The following is a 12563-nucleotide window of genomic DNA, read 5'->3' as shown; positions in this document are numbered from 1 at the left end:
TGTTATAATCTTCTGGATGCAGCTAACCAAAGTCTCTAGCTAGTCCTGTTTTGATTAAATTAGTCAATACATCAGCTCTTTAGTCCAAAAATACTGTAGGAAAAATTAATCATTTTGCTGTCCTCTCAGCATGAGAGTTTAGAGCTTAGTTTAAGAGTTCTGTAACCTTTTGTCTTTTTTTATTAAAATATTTAAAATATATTGTTTTTTGTACAGGCCATCCTTGCTATAAGTCCAAGATATATTCCAAAAAACTTGTACTTACACTGAAACAACTTAAAGCAGGGAATTTTTTTCCCATGGCTGACTTCCATTTGTGCAAATTGGTTTGGTTTTTTGGTGCAACTTAAGATCAGGGAATGAGAGGACTTTTAACTCATCAGTTCCTACAAACGTCAACAACTTTAGTGCTGAATGGATGTATACCAGGGTGACTTATAGAAGGGACACTCTTTACCTTTGGGAATATATTTTCCTCCTACTTGGGAAAAAAACCCTGGTGCTTGGAGGAGAGGAAGTGTCTGTTTTCCACTTCAGGGCATGCATGTATCTAAACATTGGTTATGTGCTGAAACACAGACCCAATGGTGATCTATGACAGTGTGTAACTTCAGAGAACAGCATTTACAGATAATTAATTTCCTATTTCTAGTTTTGGAAATTGGATTTTCCTTTTCGGTTAGACACAATGGCCCAGCTAAACGATTTTCCAAGAGAAATGTTGTTTTTGAAGCACTTTAAGCACTCAAGCAACTTAACTTAAAAATTATTCATGCATTTTGCACAGAGGTCTGTTTGTATATGCATCAAATGTGAATACATTTTTATGTGCCAAAATTACACAGATTTGTATTTCTTTCTCCTCATGAAAATCAGCCATTGTTTTGACTGTGCATATTTATAGATTAGCACAAGAATATTGATTAGTGCATCTAATTTAGAAGATCATGTTTTTATATTACACAAATAATCAGAAATTTAGCATTAGCAGTACATAATAATTATGTTTGACTTATTTTTTAGGAACCACTAAAAGAGGAGGTATCTGCTACTCAGGAAGAAGTACTAAAGAAAGTGGATGAAGTAACTATTGCAAAGACTTCCCCAAGACCAAAGGTGAGTTCAAATTGCTCATTAAAGTTCTGATTCAGCAAAGTTCTTAAACACATGCATAATTTTAGCCAATAAGACTACTCACATCCTGAAAGTTACTTATCTATGTAAGTACCTTCCTGAATCAAGGCCTAAATCCTTACTGATAGAAATGTAGCCGTGTTAGTCTGGTGTAGCTGAAAAAAAACCCAGGACTATATAGCACTTTAAAGACTAACAAGATGGTTTATTAGGTGATGAGCTTTCGTGGGCCTGACCCACTTCCTCAGATCAAATAGTGGAAGAAAATTGGCACAATCATATATACCAAAGGATACAATCAAAAAAATGAACACATATGAAAAGGACAAATCAAATTTCAGAACAGAAGAGGGATGGGGGGGGGGAAGGTAAATGTCTGTGAGCTAATGATAGTAGAGGTGATAATTGGGGAAGCTATCTTTGTAATGTGTAAGGTAATTAATGTCTTTGTTTAGACCTAGGTTTAAAGTGTCAAATTTAAGCATGAATGACAGTTCAGAGGATTCTCTTTCAAGTCTGGTGTTAAAATGTCTTTGAAGCAGGATGCAGGTAATCAAGTGGTTGAGACAATGTCCTTTCTGGTTGAAATGGCAAGAAACTGTTTTTTCTTTGTGATCCTGTCTAATATCTGTTTTGTGGTCATTGATTCTTTGGTGAAGTGTCTGAGATGTTTGTCCAATGTACATAGCAGACGGACACTTTCAGCACATGATAGCATAGATTATATTTCTGGATGCGCAGGAGTATGTGTTCTTGATCTTATAACTCCATTGGTTAGGTCCAATAATGGTATCAGCAGAGTGAATATGTGGACAAAGCTGGCAACGGGATTTATTGCAAGGGAAGGTTCCAGGGTTGGTATTAGTGTGGTATGTCCTGTGGTTGTTGGTAAGAACCATCTTGAGATTAGGTGGTTGTCTATAGGAGACTATGGGTCTGTCTCCCAGAGCCTCTCGGAGTTTAGTATCCTGTTCCAGTATAGGCTGTAGTTTATTGATAATGTGTTGGACAGGTTTAAGTTGGGGGCTGAAGGTGATGACAAGTGGTGTTCTATTGTTGGTTTTCTTGGGTCTGTCTTGAAGTAGATGGTTTCTAGGTATTCGTCTGGCTCTTTCAATTTGTTTTTTTATTTCTCCAGGTGGGTAGTTGAGGTTTATAATTGTTTGGTAGAGATCCTGAAGTTTCTGGTCTCTGTCAGTGGGATTGGAGCAGATGCGGTTTTATCAAAGGGCTTGGCTATAGACGATGGATTGTATGGTGTGTTCTGGATGGGAGCTGGAGGCATGTAGGTAACTGTATGAGTCGGTGGGTTTTCTGTGGAGAGTGGTGTCTAATTTTCCATTGCTGATTTGTACTGTGGTGTCCAGGAAATGGATCTCTCATGTAGAATGGTCAAGGCTGAGACTGATGGTGGGGTGTAGGTTGTTAAAATCTCTGTGGAATGTCTCCAGTGTTTCTTGGCCATGCGTCCAGATCATAAATTCGTCTTTAGTCTTTAAAGTGCTACATAGTGCTGTTTTTTGTTAAATCCTTACTATAATTGTAATACTACACCCTTACTTTCAACCTCATTGAACCCCTTTCTCAAAAGGTAGTAAAAAATCCTTTTTCTCTAACTGATAAACCATCTGAATGTCATGGGCCAATTTCTTACACCTGCAATCTGACGTCTGCAGAAGGTTTGCCTTTGTAAGGATAGTAGGATTGGATCCTATTTGGTATCACAATTGCTGTTAGTGCCCATGTTTAGTAATGCTAATCTCTTCCATTCTGTTTATTTCCATTTACAAGTTTTAAAAGGCTTGAATCTTAACATATGTTGATTCTCAATGCAAAAATGGTTAGCACATTATTATAGCTTTCATTTTAAAGTTATTTATATTGTATTGATTTTTAGAACATCTGCTACCATAGCACATATTTAGATCTATAGGACCAGCTGGTATATATTTGCGTTATTCCACTGACAATAGAACCTTCCCAGCCTTTACTTGGAGTGACCTAACTGCATAATTTTTGACTATTGAATGTCTTGTAGATATTTTACTCAAATGTCTCTTTCTGCTAAGCACAGAACAATTACTGTAGCAAGTCTGTCGCTGCAATTCATCAAAAACCACCCAAGCATATGTTCTAGTTGATGTGTAATATAACAATGCAAAACCACATTATAGTCTGTGGCTAGCTACAATGAAGCAATTCCTACAGCATAAATTTAAAGAAAAGCCTTGAAAGCTGGTTACTACATTGGATATTCTAAAGTACCTTTCCTTCTTAGTACCTTTCTGCCCGGGTTGCATTTGACATTCTAGCTACAAGACTTCTATTTTTATTTTTTATTTGCATTGTGCTCTCACCCTTTGGTTATTTTAAATCTGCTATATCACCCTTGTGTGTGGCACAAAACTGAATGTTGAAAGGTTGATTGAACCTAATTTTTTGGTATATAAATGTGAAGGCAAATTATAGAGTAAACAAAAGATAAAGAGTTCCCCATTACAAAATATAGGAAAGCTGTAACATAGATGCTAATAATATTTTTAAAAGAACTATTGTGCAATCTTAAATTTAGCTGCATCTGCTGCCTCCACTTTAATGAACTATTTTCATTAACATTCAATTTTTTTCCTTACAAATATTTACAGTCTACTGCACAAGCACCTTTGAAAAAGCCCCCATCATTTAAACAAATAGAAAAGGATCTGAAGACTCTTAGTAAAGATCTTATTCACACAAGGTAAGAATTGAGAGTACACAGAAATTGACTAAGGCCATGGGTAGAAAAGAGATTCCTTGGGCTGCAATAGCAGCAATCTGGTTATGGACAAACTAGGCTACTTTACCTACCAACAGTTCAGAAATGGAGTTTTACTCTATCTCCATCATTTATGCTTATTCATAATGTCTTGCCTGCATGTAGGTCTATGTTACAGAGCCTTAACAAAGCACCATCACAGCATTATTATAATATAACTTATTAAGACACTTGCCACCCTCTCTTCAGTCTTTGCCAAATCTATATTGTGGTTTGATCAGTAATCAAAGCAGTAAAAAAAGTGAGCAAAATCTTAGGGTATATAAAGAATGACGGTAGAAAATAGTAGTGTCAATATTGTAATACAACTTTAAAAATGGATGTGGAGTCACCAGACACTTATAACCAACCCCAGCTTCTGGATTCCCATGTGCTTTCAAACCAGCTGGGTCTGGGCAGCAGCCGAGTCACTGGTTCTCTCTGGGCTTCCAGGGTGCAAACTCCCTCTCTGGCACCTTCCATGAGATGTGAGAACCTGTAATCAGAGTGGGTGTGTCTACACGTCACTGTAGCTCAAATTAAGGGTTGTAAATATCAATTAATTTAATAGTTGAGTAGTCAACAGAATTTCCATCAACTACTCAGCTAGTCGATAGGCACTTCCGCATTCCTCCTACAAAATATATAAGAGCTCTACTGGGGGCTCTTGTGCATTTCAAAGTTGAAACTCTATGTGCAGCCCGGGGCCAGTAGGAAGTCCCACTGACTCCAGGCTCCATGCGGCATGCCCGCTTTGAAATGCACAAAAGCCCAGGGCTCTTGTGCATTTCAAAGCGGAAGCACCTGGGACACAGCATGCTAGCTTTGAAATCCCATGCAGAACCCAGGGCAAGCTGACCCTGGGCTCCGTGCAGCATTTCCAGTCCCCAGCTGACTCCAGGTTCCACAGAAATGCTTCACGGAGCCTAGGCTCAGCGAGGGCCCAGCTTACCCTGGGCTTCACATGGCTCTGCCACTTTGAAACACCGCTGTGGCGTTTCAGAAGGGCAGCACCGCACAGCTGATCCTGGAGTCTGTGTAGCACTGCCCCTTTGAAATGCTGCCACAGTGTTTCAAAGTAGCAGCACTGCATAGAGCCCATTGCCCAGGCTTAATGCAGCGCTGCCACTTCGAAGTACCCCTTCTTCCCCCATACTTTGCTGCCTCTGTGTGATAGAGGCAGCAGGGGGGGGGGGGGAAGCGACTAGTCAACTCAACTATCTGATAAACATTTGCTTATCAGATAGTCAACTAGTCCTTAACATCTTTAGCTCAAATTGCATATCTTATTTTGATCTGATTTCAAAATAGCTTATTTCATCATTTGCACAGTGCCAAATTTTGAAATAACCTATTATTCCGTGGGAGATGTCCCTTAATCCTCATGGAATGAGATTTACAGGGATGTCAGAATAGCGAGCCTGCTATATTTCGAAATAATGGGATTGCTGTAAAGATGCAGGATAGCTATTTTGGGATATTCCGGTATCCTGAAATAGAATTGTACTGTAGACATACCCACTCAGGGGTGAAGAGACCTGAATATCAATCAACTCCTTATATTTTGTAATGAGTACATCCACATGTTAGAATGGAGTGGGACTTTAAGTGAGCCTTTTGCTCTGAAATCCTTTAGGTGCTTTTGAAAAGCTCCCCCTGTTAGTTTTAATCTGCAATGTAAGAGATTTAAAACTTGCTTTAAGTATAAAACTCAACATTACCTTAACTATTGAGTAGTAAAGACTCTGGATCAGTTGTGAGCACCTCCTGTCAACTGGGTGTGAACCCACATATATACTCAGCACTGTTTGTTGTATGTTAATGTTGTCAGATCTTCAGTGTTTCAGCCCTCCAACCAAGTCACATGCAGCTAATGTGTGAATGAGCAAACCCCTTCCTGGGTAAAAGGTCAAGAGGGCCTGTTCCTCCACCCTTGTTAAAATCTTTAGCTCTGTCTATGGGCTCAGTCCTCAGCCTCTTCCAGGCTTTCTTAAGTCTGTCCCTGCCATATTAGAGAATAGTGACCCAAATCTTTCTCCCCTGGAGACTCCACATTTAGTTTTTCTGTGGTGTTCCAGCTCTCCAGCCAGATCTTCTCTTAACTTCAGACCCCTTCCAGGGGCATGGGGGAAGAGTAACAAAGTTCAACAAAAAACAGGACTATGTAGCACTTTAAAGACTAACAAGATGGTTTATTAGGTGATGAGACTAGACTAACACAGCTACATCTCTATTACTAAAGTTCAACAAATGGTTGACCCTCTTTGGTGATTTCATCCCTGGGTCTAATGGCCCAGCCAATTTCTTCTAAAACAAACTTGTTACTTCTTGGGGCTTTGGCCACTTCCCCAGCAGCTGGGTTGGGTGCACATTAGCTCTCCCACTACTGTGGGTACCAATGCAGGGACCATACAAATAGCAATCCTGTTTTATTTGAATTACTATCTTCTGGTTCTCCCATGACACCCAGAAGGAACACCCTTCCTTACTCTTCTGATGCCAAACAAGCATTTGGCTTATCGCATGCAGTTCCTTTTATCAGATCCTGCTGTATTCTGATTGGCTGCTTCCCTGCAGCCTTTCTAGACAGGCCTGGAGGACCCACCTTCACTGCTCCTTTGGTGGAGCAAAGTGTGGTAGGCTCACATGGCCCAGTACACCCTATCACATTCAGATTCTCATGTAAATTAAGGCCCCTTTATACCTCTCTGACAATGTAAGGGGACCTTAAAGTATGTAAGGTGGAAGTAAAATTATACTTGCATTCACTTTAAGGCCCTTCTATACTTCCAAACTGGTCAAGAGTTATAGTTTCAGGCCAGAAGGGACCACTAGATCATCTCTCTTTGTGTCACAAGCCACCAGTGCCACCCACAACTGCACACTAAACCCAACAACTGAATTAAACCAAAGTATTTGAGCCTTAGTGTGAAAGATCCTTATTGTAAATGAGTATCCAGTCCTCTGACTCGCCATTGTTATTTACTAATTTTACACTTGTGCCTCTTTATTGTCTACTATGATTTTAAACTGGTACAATACTGGTGCAATGTAAATTAGAGAGTCAGGCCCAAAGTTTCTCTTAATTCCTTGTAACCAGTGTTTCCTGTATGCTGAGTGCTTGGGTGGCCACCAAGGAGAGATTCAAATGAAAAGTGCCCACAGCACTAACAATTGGCAGCAAGTGTTTCTAGTGGTGGTGCACATCCATATGTGTCTTGGTGCTCATAACTAAATTTATTCCACATACAAATGAAAAAAATTAGAGGGGACGTTGCTTGTAACTGAGCAGTCTAATTCCTGTTTTCACAATCAATGTAGTGAAACGTTAAAAAGAATAACATCTAAATAACTCCTTGGTCTGCTGTTCTGCCAGATTGCACTGCACTACTTAGAGACCATTCACTATATTTGCTCAGTAATAGCTTAACTAGATATTAAATTGCATTGTGTATGCTTTGCAGTGGGTAACTACAGTCTTCTGAAATATTTCCTTGGAACCTTCTAGCATTCTTTAATTTGCGTGTCAAAGTAAGAAAAAGTAAACATTTTTTGCAAATAAAACAGCCAGCATTTATTCACAAAAAAGATTTTTTTTTTTTACTCCTGGCGAGGTTTAGTTAGAGCCTGCTGCAAATAAATGCTGACAAATTACCACTGTCAACCCCAGTGGGATACAGATTATACAAGTGTTTACAACGAGAACTGTAGACTTTGAAAATCATTCTCCAGACAACAGTAGCTGAATTAAAGCAAGCAGCAATAAAGAAGATAGACATTGGTACAAGAAGCAGATAATTTCTTAGGTTAAACTGGGCAAATGTGTGTTCTCTGAGTGTCTGAAATATTTTATCAGCATAATATATGTTAAAAGCACAAATTACATTTTTCTAACTTTGGACTGAAATTGGAATTGCACAAAAATCAGAAAATTCAGAGCTGTTTCTCACAGAAAGCTTTACTCTCCTCTTTGTACATATACGCGGCAATATAATTAGAAGACTAAAATTCACAAAAGCATGATAGTTTTACGTGATCCAAATTTTATCCCTGAATTCCATTCTAGTTATGACAGGTATTATCAGAGTTCTGCTTTAACCAATGATCGTTCTTACATTCTCCCTCCCTCTCTGAACTCCTTCTCTGATTATTTTGCTTATTCAAATCTTAATGAAACTTTCTCTCATAATCTAGGTAATAAATAGTCAATAAAATAAAACAAAATAGTATGTTATCTAGGCTAATAGACCACTTGGCAATAAGGCATGACTTACTTTTTCCATAAAAGCCTTATTGTTAGCTGCTATTCAAGAGAACTACACTAGATTGGCTGTCTTTATGCATTGTTCACTGTTAATCTTCAGTGTGATTGCCTCTTTGACGTCAAATTAAAATTCTTTTGATGATAACCCTCTGGTCAGTATTGTTTCTTGAAATTTGTGATATAGTTAGATGGAGCTCACTTCATGTTGTTCTGTATTTTTTCCCTTTGGACAAAATCCACCATAACAACTGGCACTAAAGGAATCATTATTAATCTTTGCAGAGGCCTGTGATTGACTGGGCGTTGAGAGTGAAGACGCCTCATTTCTTTAGAGGTGATACCATTACAGTTGAGATGAGACATAAACCTTTTGTATCTAGACAGTGTTGGAAGTGAATAATTCCTCTCATATCTATTTTGTGGATAGGATCTGGAGTTTCCTTTATGAGCAAGGTTGCCAGATAGTTTCACAAAAAATACCGAACATGGCAGGGAAAAAATTGGTTGAGCAAAAAAAACCAAAACCCGCACACACAAAAAAGTCACGGCCCCTTTAAATCCCCACACACTCTCCCTACCAAGTGGCCTTTCATCTGAGAAAAACAGAAAATACCAGACATTATACATGTCCGGTTTTTTCTGTTTTTTTTTTACTGGACACATGCCACACATACTGGGCTGTCCAGTCTAATACCCAACACCTGGCAGCCCTATTTATGAGGGCTGGCAGTTTTATACTTCTCAGAAACCCTAACTTAATTTAAATGAATATGTGTATTTTAGGGCTGGAGGAACAGTTCTCTGAATCATTCAGAAAAAATCTGATGCACCTGAGAATTTAAGGACCATGGGCCTAGTTCCCACTAAGGTGCACACCATGCACAAAAAATTCTTCCCCCACCCACCTCCTTTGGAGAGCTGCACAGCAGAACTCACACGCCAGGCAGCTGCTCTAGCTGATTGGGCCGGCTGAGACAGCGTGGTGGGGGAGCTACTGGGATGGGGGAGCAGGACCTGACCCATGGCCGCAGCAGGGAGGCCTGCTCCAGTGGCCAGGGCTGCCACATGGCAGGGTGGGCTGAGGCCTGTTCTGGTGGCTGGGGCCAGGAATGGACCTACCTCCTGGTGTGGGAGGAGTGTCTACTTCAACGGCCAGGAACAGAAAATGCCACATGGCTTGGGGAGGGCGAGGTCTGCTCCGGCAGCTGGGAACAGGATCCCCCAGATGGCGAGGGAGGTGTCTGCTCCGGTGGCCAGGAATGGGATATGCTGCATTGGGGGGCGGGGGGGAGGCAGAGGGGAGAAGAGAGGGTTCTGTTCCAGCAGACGGAAACATGTGTGTGTTAATAAATCGGGTTCCACGGTGGTATACATCCAAACCAGCACCCATGACCTCAATATTGGTACACAAGCCACAACTCACTCAGCTCGTGGTTGGGAAAATCTTAGAAGGAACACTGACTACGGGGCTAATTCATGATCAGAGCAGGAGGAACTCCATTAGCAGGATCTGATTGCAGCATAATTGTTTTTTTAATAGAGAAGGATGGCTCATGGGAAAGTTTTCTCCTGGGGAGGCCTTGGAGAAGAGTTTCTGACATGAGAAACCAAATGACTCCATCACGGACCTGGTTGAAGCAAGCTATCCCTGTGATTGTATAACTGTTTAACATTGTATAAAGTTTGATTGTAGCCACGTTGGTCCCAGGATATTAGAGAGGCAAGATGAGTGAGGGAATATCTTTTTTTTTTTTTGGAACCAACATCTGTTGGTAAGGGAAGCTTTCTGAGAAGATGAGCTCTGAGTAAGCTTGTCTCTCTCACAAACTGAAGTTAGTTCAATAAATATATTACCTCACCGACTCTGTTAATTAAAATTGGGCTATCTCAAATCATTTGCTACAAGTATAATTTTCACTAGATTTACGTAAACTGAAGAGGGCTTGACTTAGCCTATCAGCTGATACTTCCAACAGGGAGTTCAGAAATGGCCCTGCACCCATCTAGAAATATTTAAGCTCAGAGAAGCTTTTCTTTAGAGGTACTGTTAAAAAAGTTCAAAAGGTTCTCTCACATGTAATGGACATTGTAATAACAGGCTTGTGAGCTCATAATTTCTGAGAGGTTTCAAGTTAACTTTCTGCTTCTGAAAGGCAGGGGCAGATGACCGTTTTGCGGGGCCACGGGCAGCATAATTCCGTAGGGCCCCTCTTTGCCACGGCGTATGCGCGGTGCTTTCCGAAGCACGGGGCCCAGGGCGGCCGCCCCGTTCGCCCTGCCCTTTATCCGCCCCTGCTGAAAGGTACTAGTGTGTGAGTCCTGGAGAGGGTGCTCTCTACCATATTATACAGAACTGGTATAACACAAGTAGAAGGGAGATTTTATAGCAACCTTCAACTACCTGAATGAGATTGCAAAGAGGATGGAGAGAGGCTGTTCACAGTGGTGACAGATGACAGAACAAGGAGCAATGGTCTCAAGTTGCAGTGGTGAGGCCTAGGTTGAATATTAGGAAAAACTATTTCACTAGGGGTATGTCTACACTACCCTCCTATTTCAAAATAGGAGGGTAATGTAGGCATACCGCACTTGCAAATAAAGCCCGGGATTTGAATTTCCCGGGCTTCATTTGCATAAGCCGGGCGCCGCCATTTTTAAATCCCGGCTGGTTCGAACCCTGTGCCGCGCGGCTACACGCGGCACAAACTAGGTAGTTCGAACTAGTTACTCCTCGTGGAATGAGGAGTAACGGTAGTTTGAACTAGGAAGCCTAGTTCGAACTACCTAGTTCGTTCCGCGTGTAGCCACGCGGCACGGGGTTCGAACCACCCAGGATTTAAAAATGGCGGCGCCCGGCTTATGCAAATGAAGCCCGGGGAATTCAAATCCCGGGCTTCATTTGCAAGTGCGGTATGCCTACATTACCCCGCTAGTTCGAACTAGCGGGGTAGTGTAGACATACCTTGGGAGAGTGGGAAAGCACTGGGATGAGTTATGTAGAGAGGTGGTGGAATCGCCATCCCTAGAGGCTTTTAAGGCCAGGCTCGGCAAAGTTCTCGCTGGGATGGTTTAGCTGGGATTGATCCTGCTTTTAGCAGGGGGTTAAACTTGATGACCTCCTGAGGTCTCTTCTAATCTATGACTCTATGATGCCAAGTTTCTCAAGATCTTGCTGAATCAGAGAATTGTCAGTTGATCTTATTGTAACAGCACTGTAGATCAATCTTTCCCAACCTTTTCAAGCATATGGACCCCTTTTCAATCTGTTAAAATTTTACACACTCCCCAAACAATATACAGGCAGACCCCGGGTTACGTACAAGATAGGGACTGTAGGTTTGTTCTTAAGTTGAATCTGTATGTAAGTCGAAACTGGCGTCCAGATTCAGCCACTGCTGAAACTGATCAGTTTCAACAGCGGCTGAATCTGGACGCCAGTTCTGACTTACATACAGATTCAACTTAAGAACCCCAGGCATCCCCAAGTCAGCTGCTGCTGAAACTGATCAGCGGCTGATTCCAGGAAGCCCGGGGCAGGGGCTTCCTGTAGTCAGCCGCTGGTCAGTTTCAGCAGCGGCTGACTTGGGGACGCCTGGGGCAGAGCAGCTGGGGTGCTGCTGGGTTGGTCCAGTAGCGCCGCCGCTCCTTGGCGCTACTGGATCAACCCAGCAGCACCCAAGCTGCTCTGCTCCAGGTGTCCTGATTCAGCCGCTGCTGAAACTGACCAGCAGTGGCTGAATCAGGACGCCTGGGGCAGAGCAGCTGGGGTGCTGCTGGGTTGGTCCAGTAGCGCCCAGAGTGGCGCTGCGGGACCAACAGGCAGTGCCCCAGCTGCTGTACCACAGGCGTCCGGAGCAAAGCCACGGAACACACGGGCAGCGGGACAGCCCAGACGCGCCGTGGCTGTCCTGCTGCCCGCGGCTTTGCTCTGCTTTGCTCCCCCTCTCTCTGGTCTGCAGACCAGGGGGATGGGGAGCAAAGCCATGGAACATGCAGGCAGCGGACAGCCCAGACGCGTCTGGGCTGTCTGCTGCCCACGTGCTCCGCTGCTTTGCTTCCTCTCCCTGGGCTGCTGGAGACCAGGGAGACGGGCCCCGTTCGTAACTGCGGATCCGACATAAGTCGGATCTGCGTAATTCGGGGACTCCCTGTAGCTGTTTTCAAACATTCCATTATTTGATAATCATTTAAAATAAGTATAGTAGTATTGAGAGATAATACAGGGTGTCCACATTAAAATGTAACAACTTTGAGGTGCCATATATTTTTATTGAATAATATTTTATTGGATCCACCAATCCAGTTTTGCTAGCGGCCCAACTAAACCTTTCCTGCCACTCTAATAGCTTTTGAACGATTAGAGCAGGGTCA

The 12563-nt window shown here is 42.3% G+C and overlaps 1 protein-coding gene across 2 annotated transcripts in view; it reads left to right on the top strand.

Moving 5' to 3' along the window:
* The window catches only part of CCDC60 (coiled-coil domain containing 60), a 205420-nt gene that overhangs the window by 89305 nt on the left and 103552 nt on the right, over nucleotides 1-12563 (top strand). For both annotated transcript variants that reach the window (XM_075898140.2, XM_075898139.2), the window contains exons 2-3: nucleotides 1024-1116; nucleotides 3780-3871. In XM_075898140.2, coding sequence (XP_075754255.2) covers nucleotides 1024-1116; nucleotides 3780-3871 — 185 coding nt within the window. The remainder of the gene's footprint in view (nucleotides 1-1023; nucleotides 1117-3779; nucleotides 3872-12563) is intronic.

The sequence above is a fragment of the Pelodiscus sinensis genome, chromosome Z, assembly GCF_052426305.1.
Source record: "Pelodiscus sinensis isolate ZL-2025 chromosome Z, ASM5242630v1, whole genome shotgun sequence".
NCBI classification, from domain to species: domain Eukaryota; kingdom Metazoa; phylum Chordata; order Testudines; family Trionychidae; genus Pelodiscus; species Pelodiscus sinensis.
Note: the sequence above shows the minus strand (reverse complement) of the source record. Positions and strands in the feature narration are given on the sequence as shown.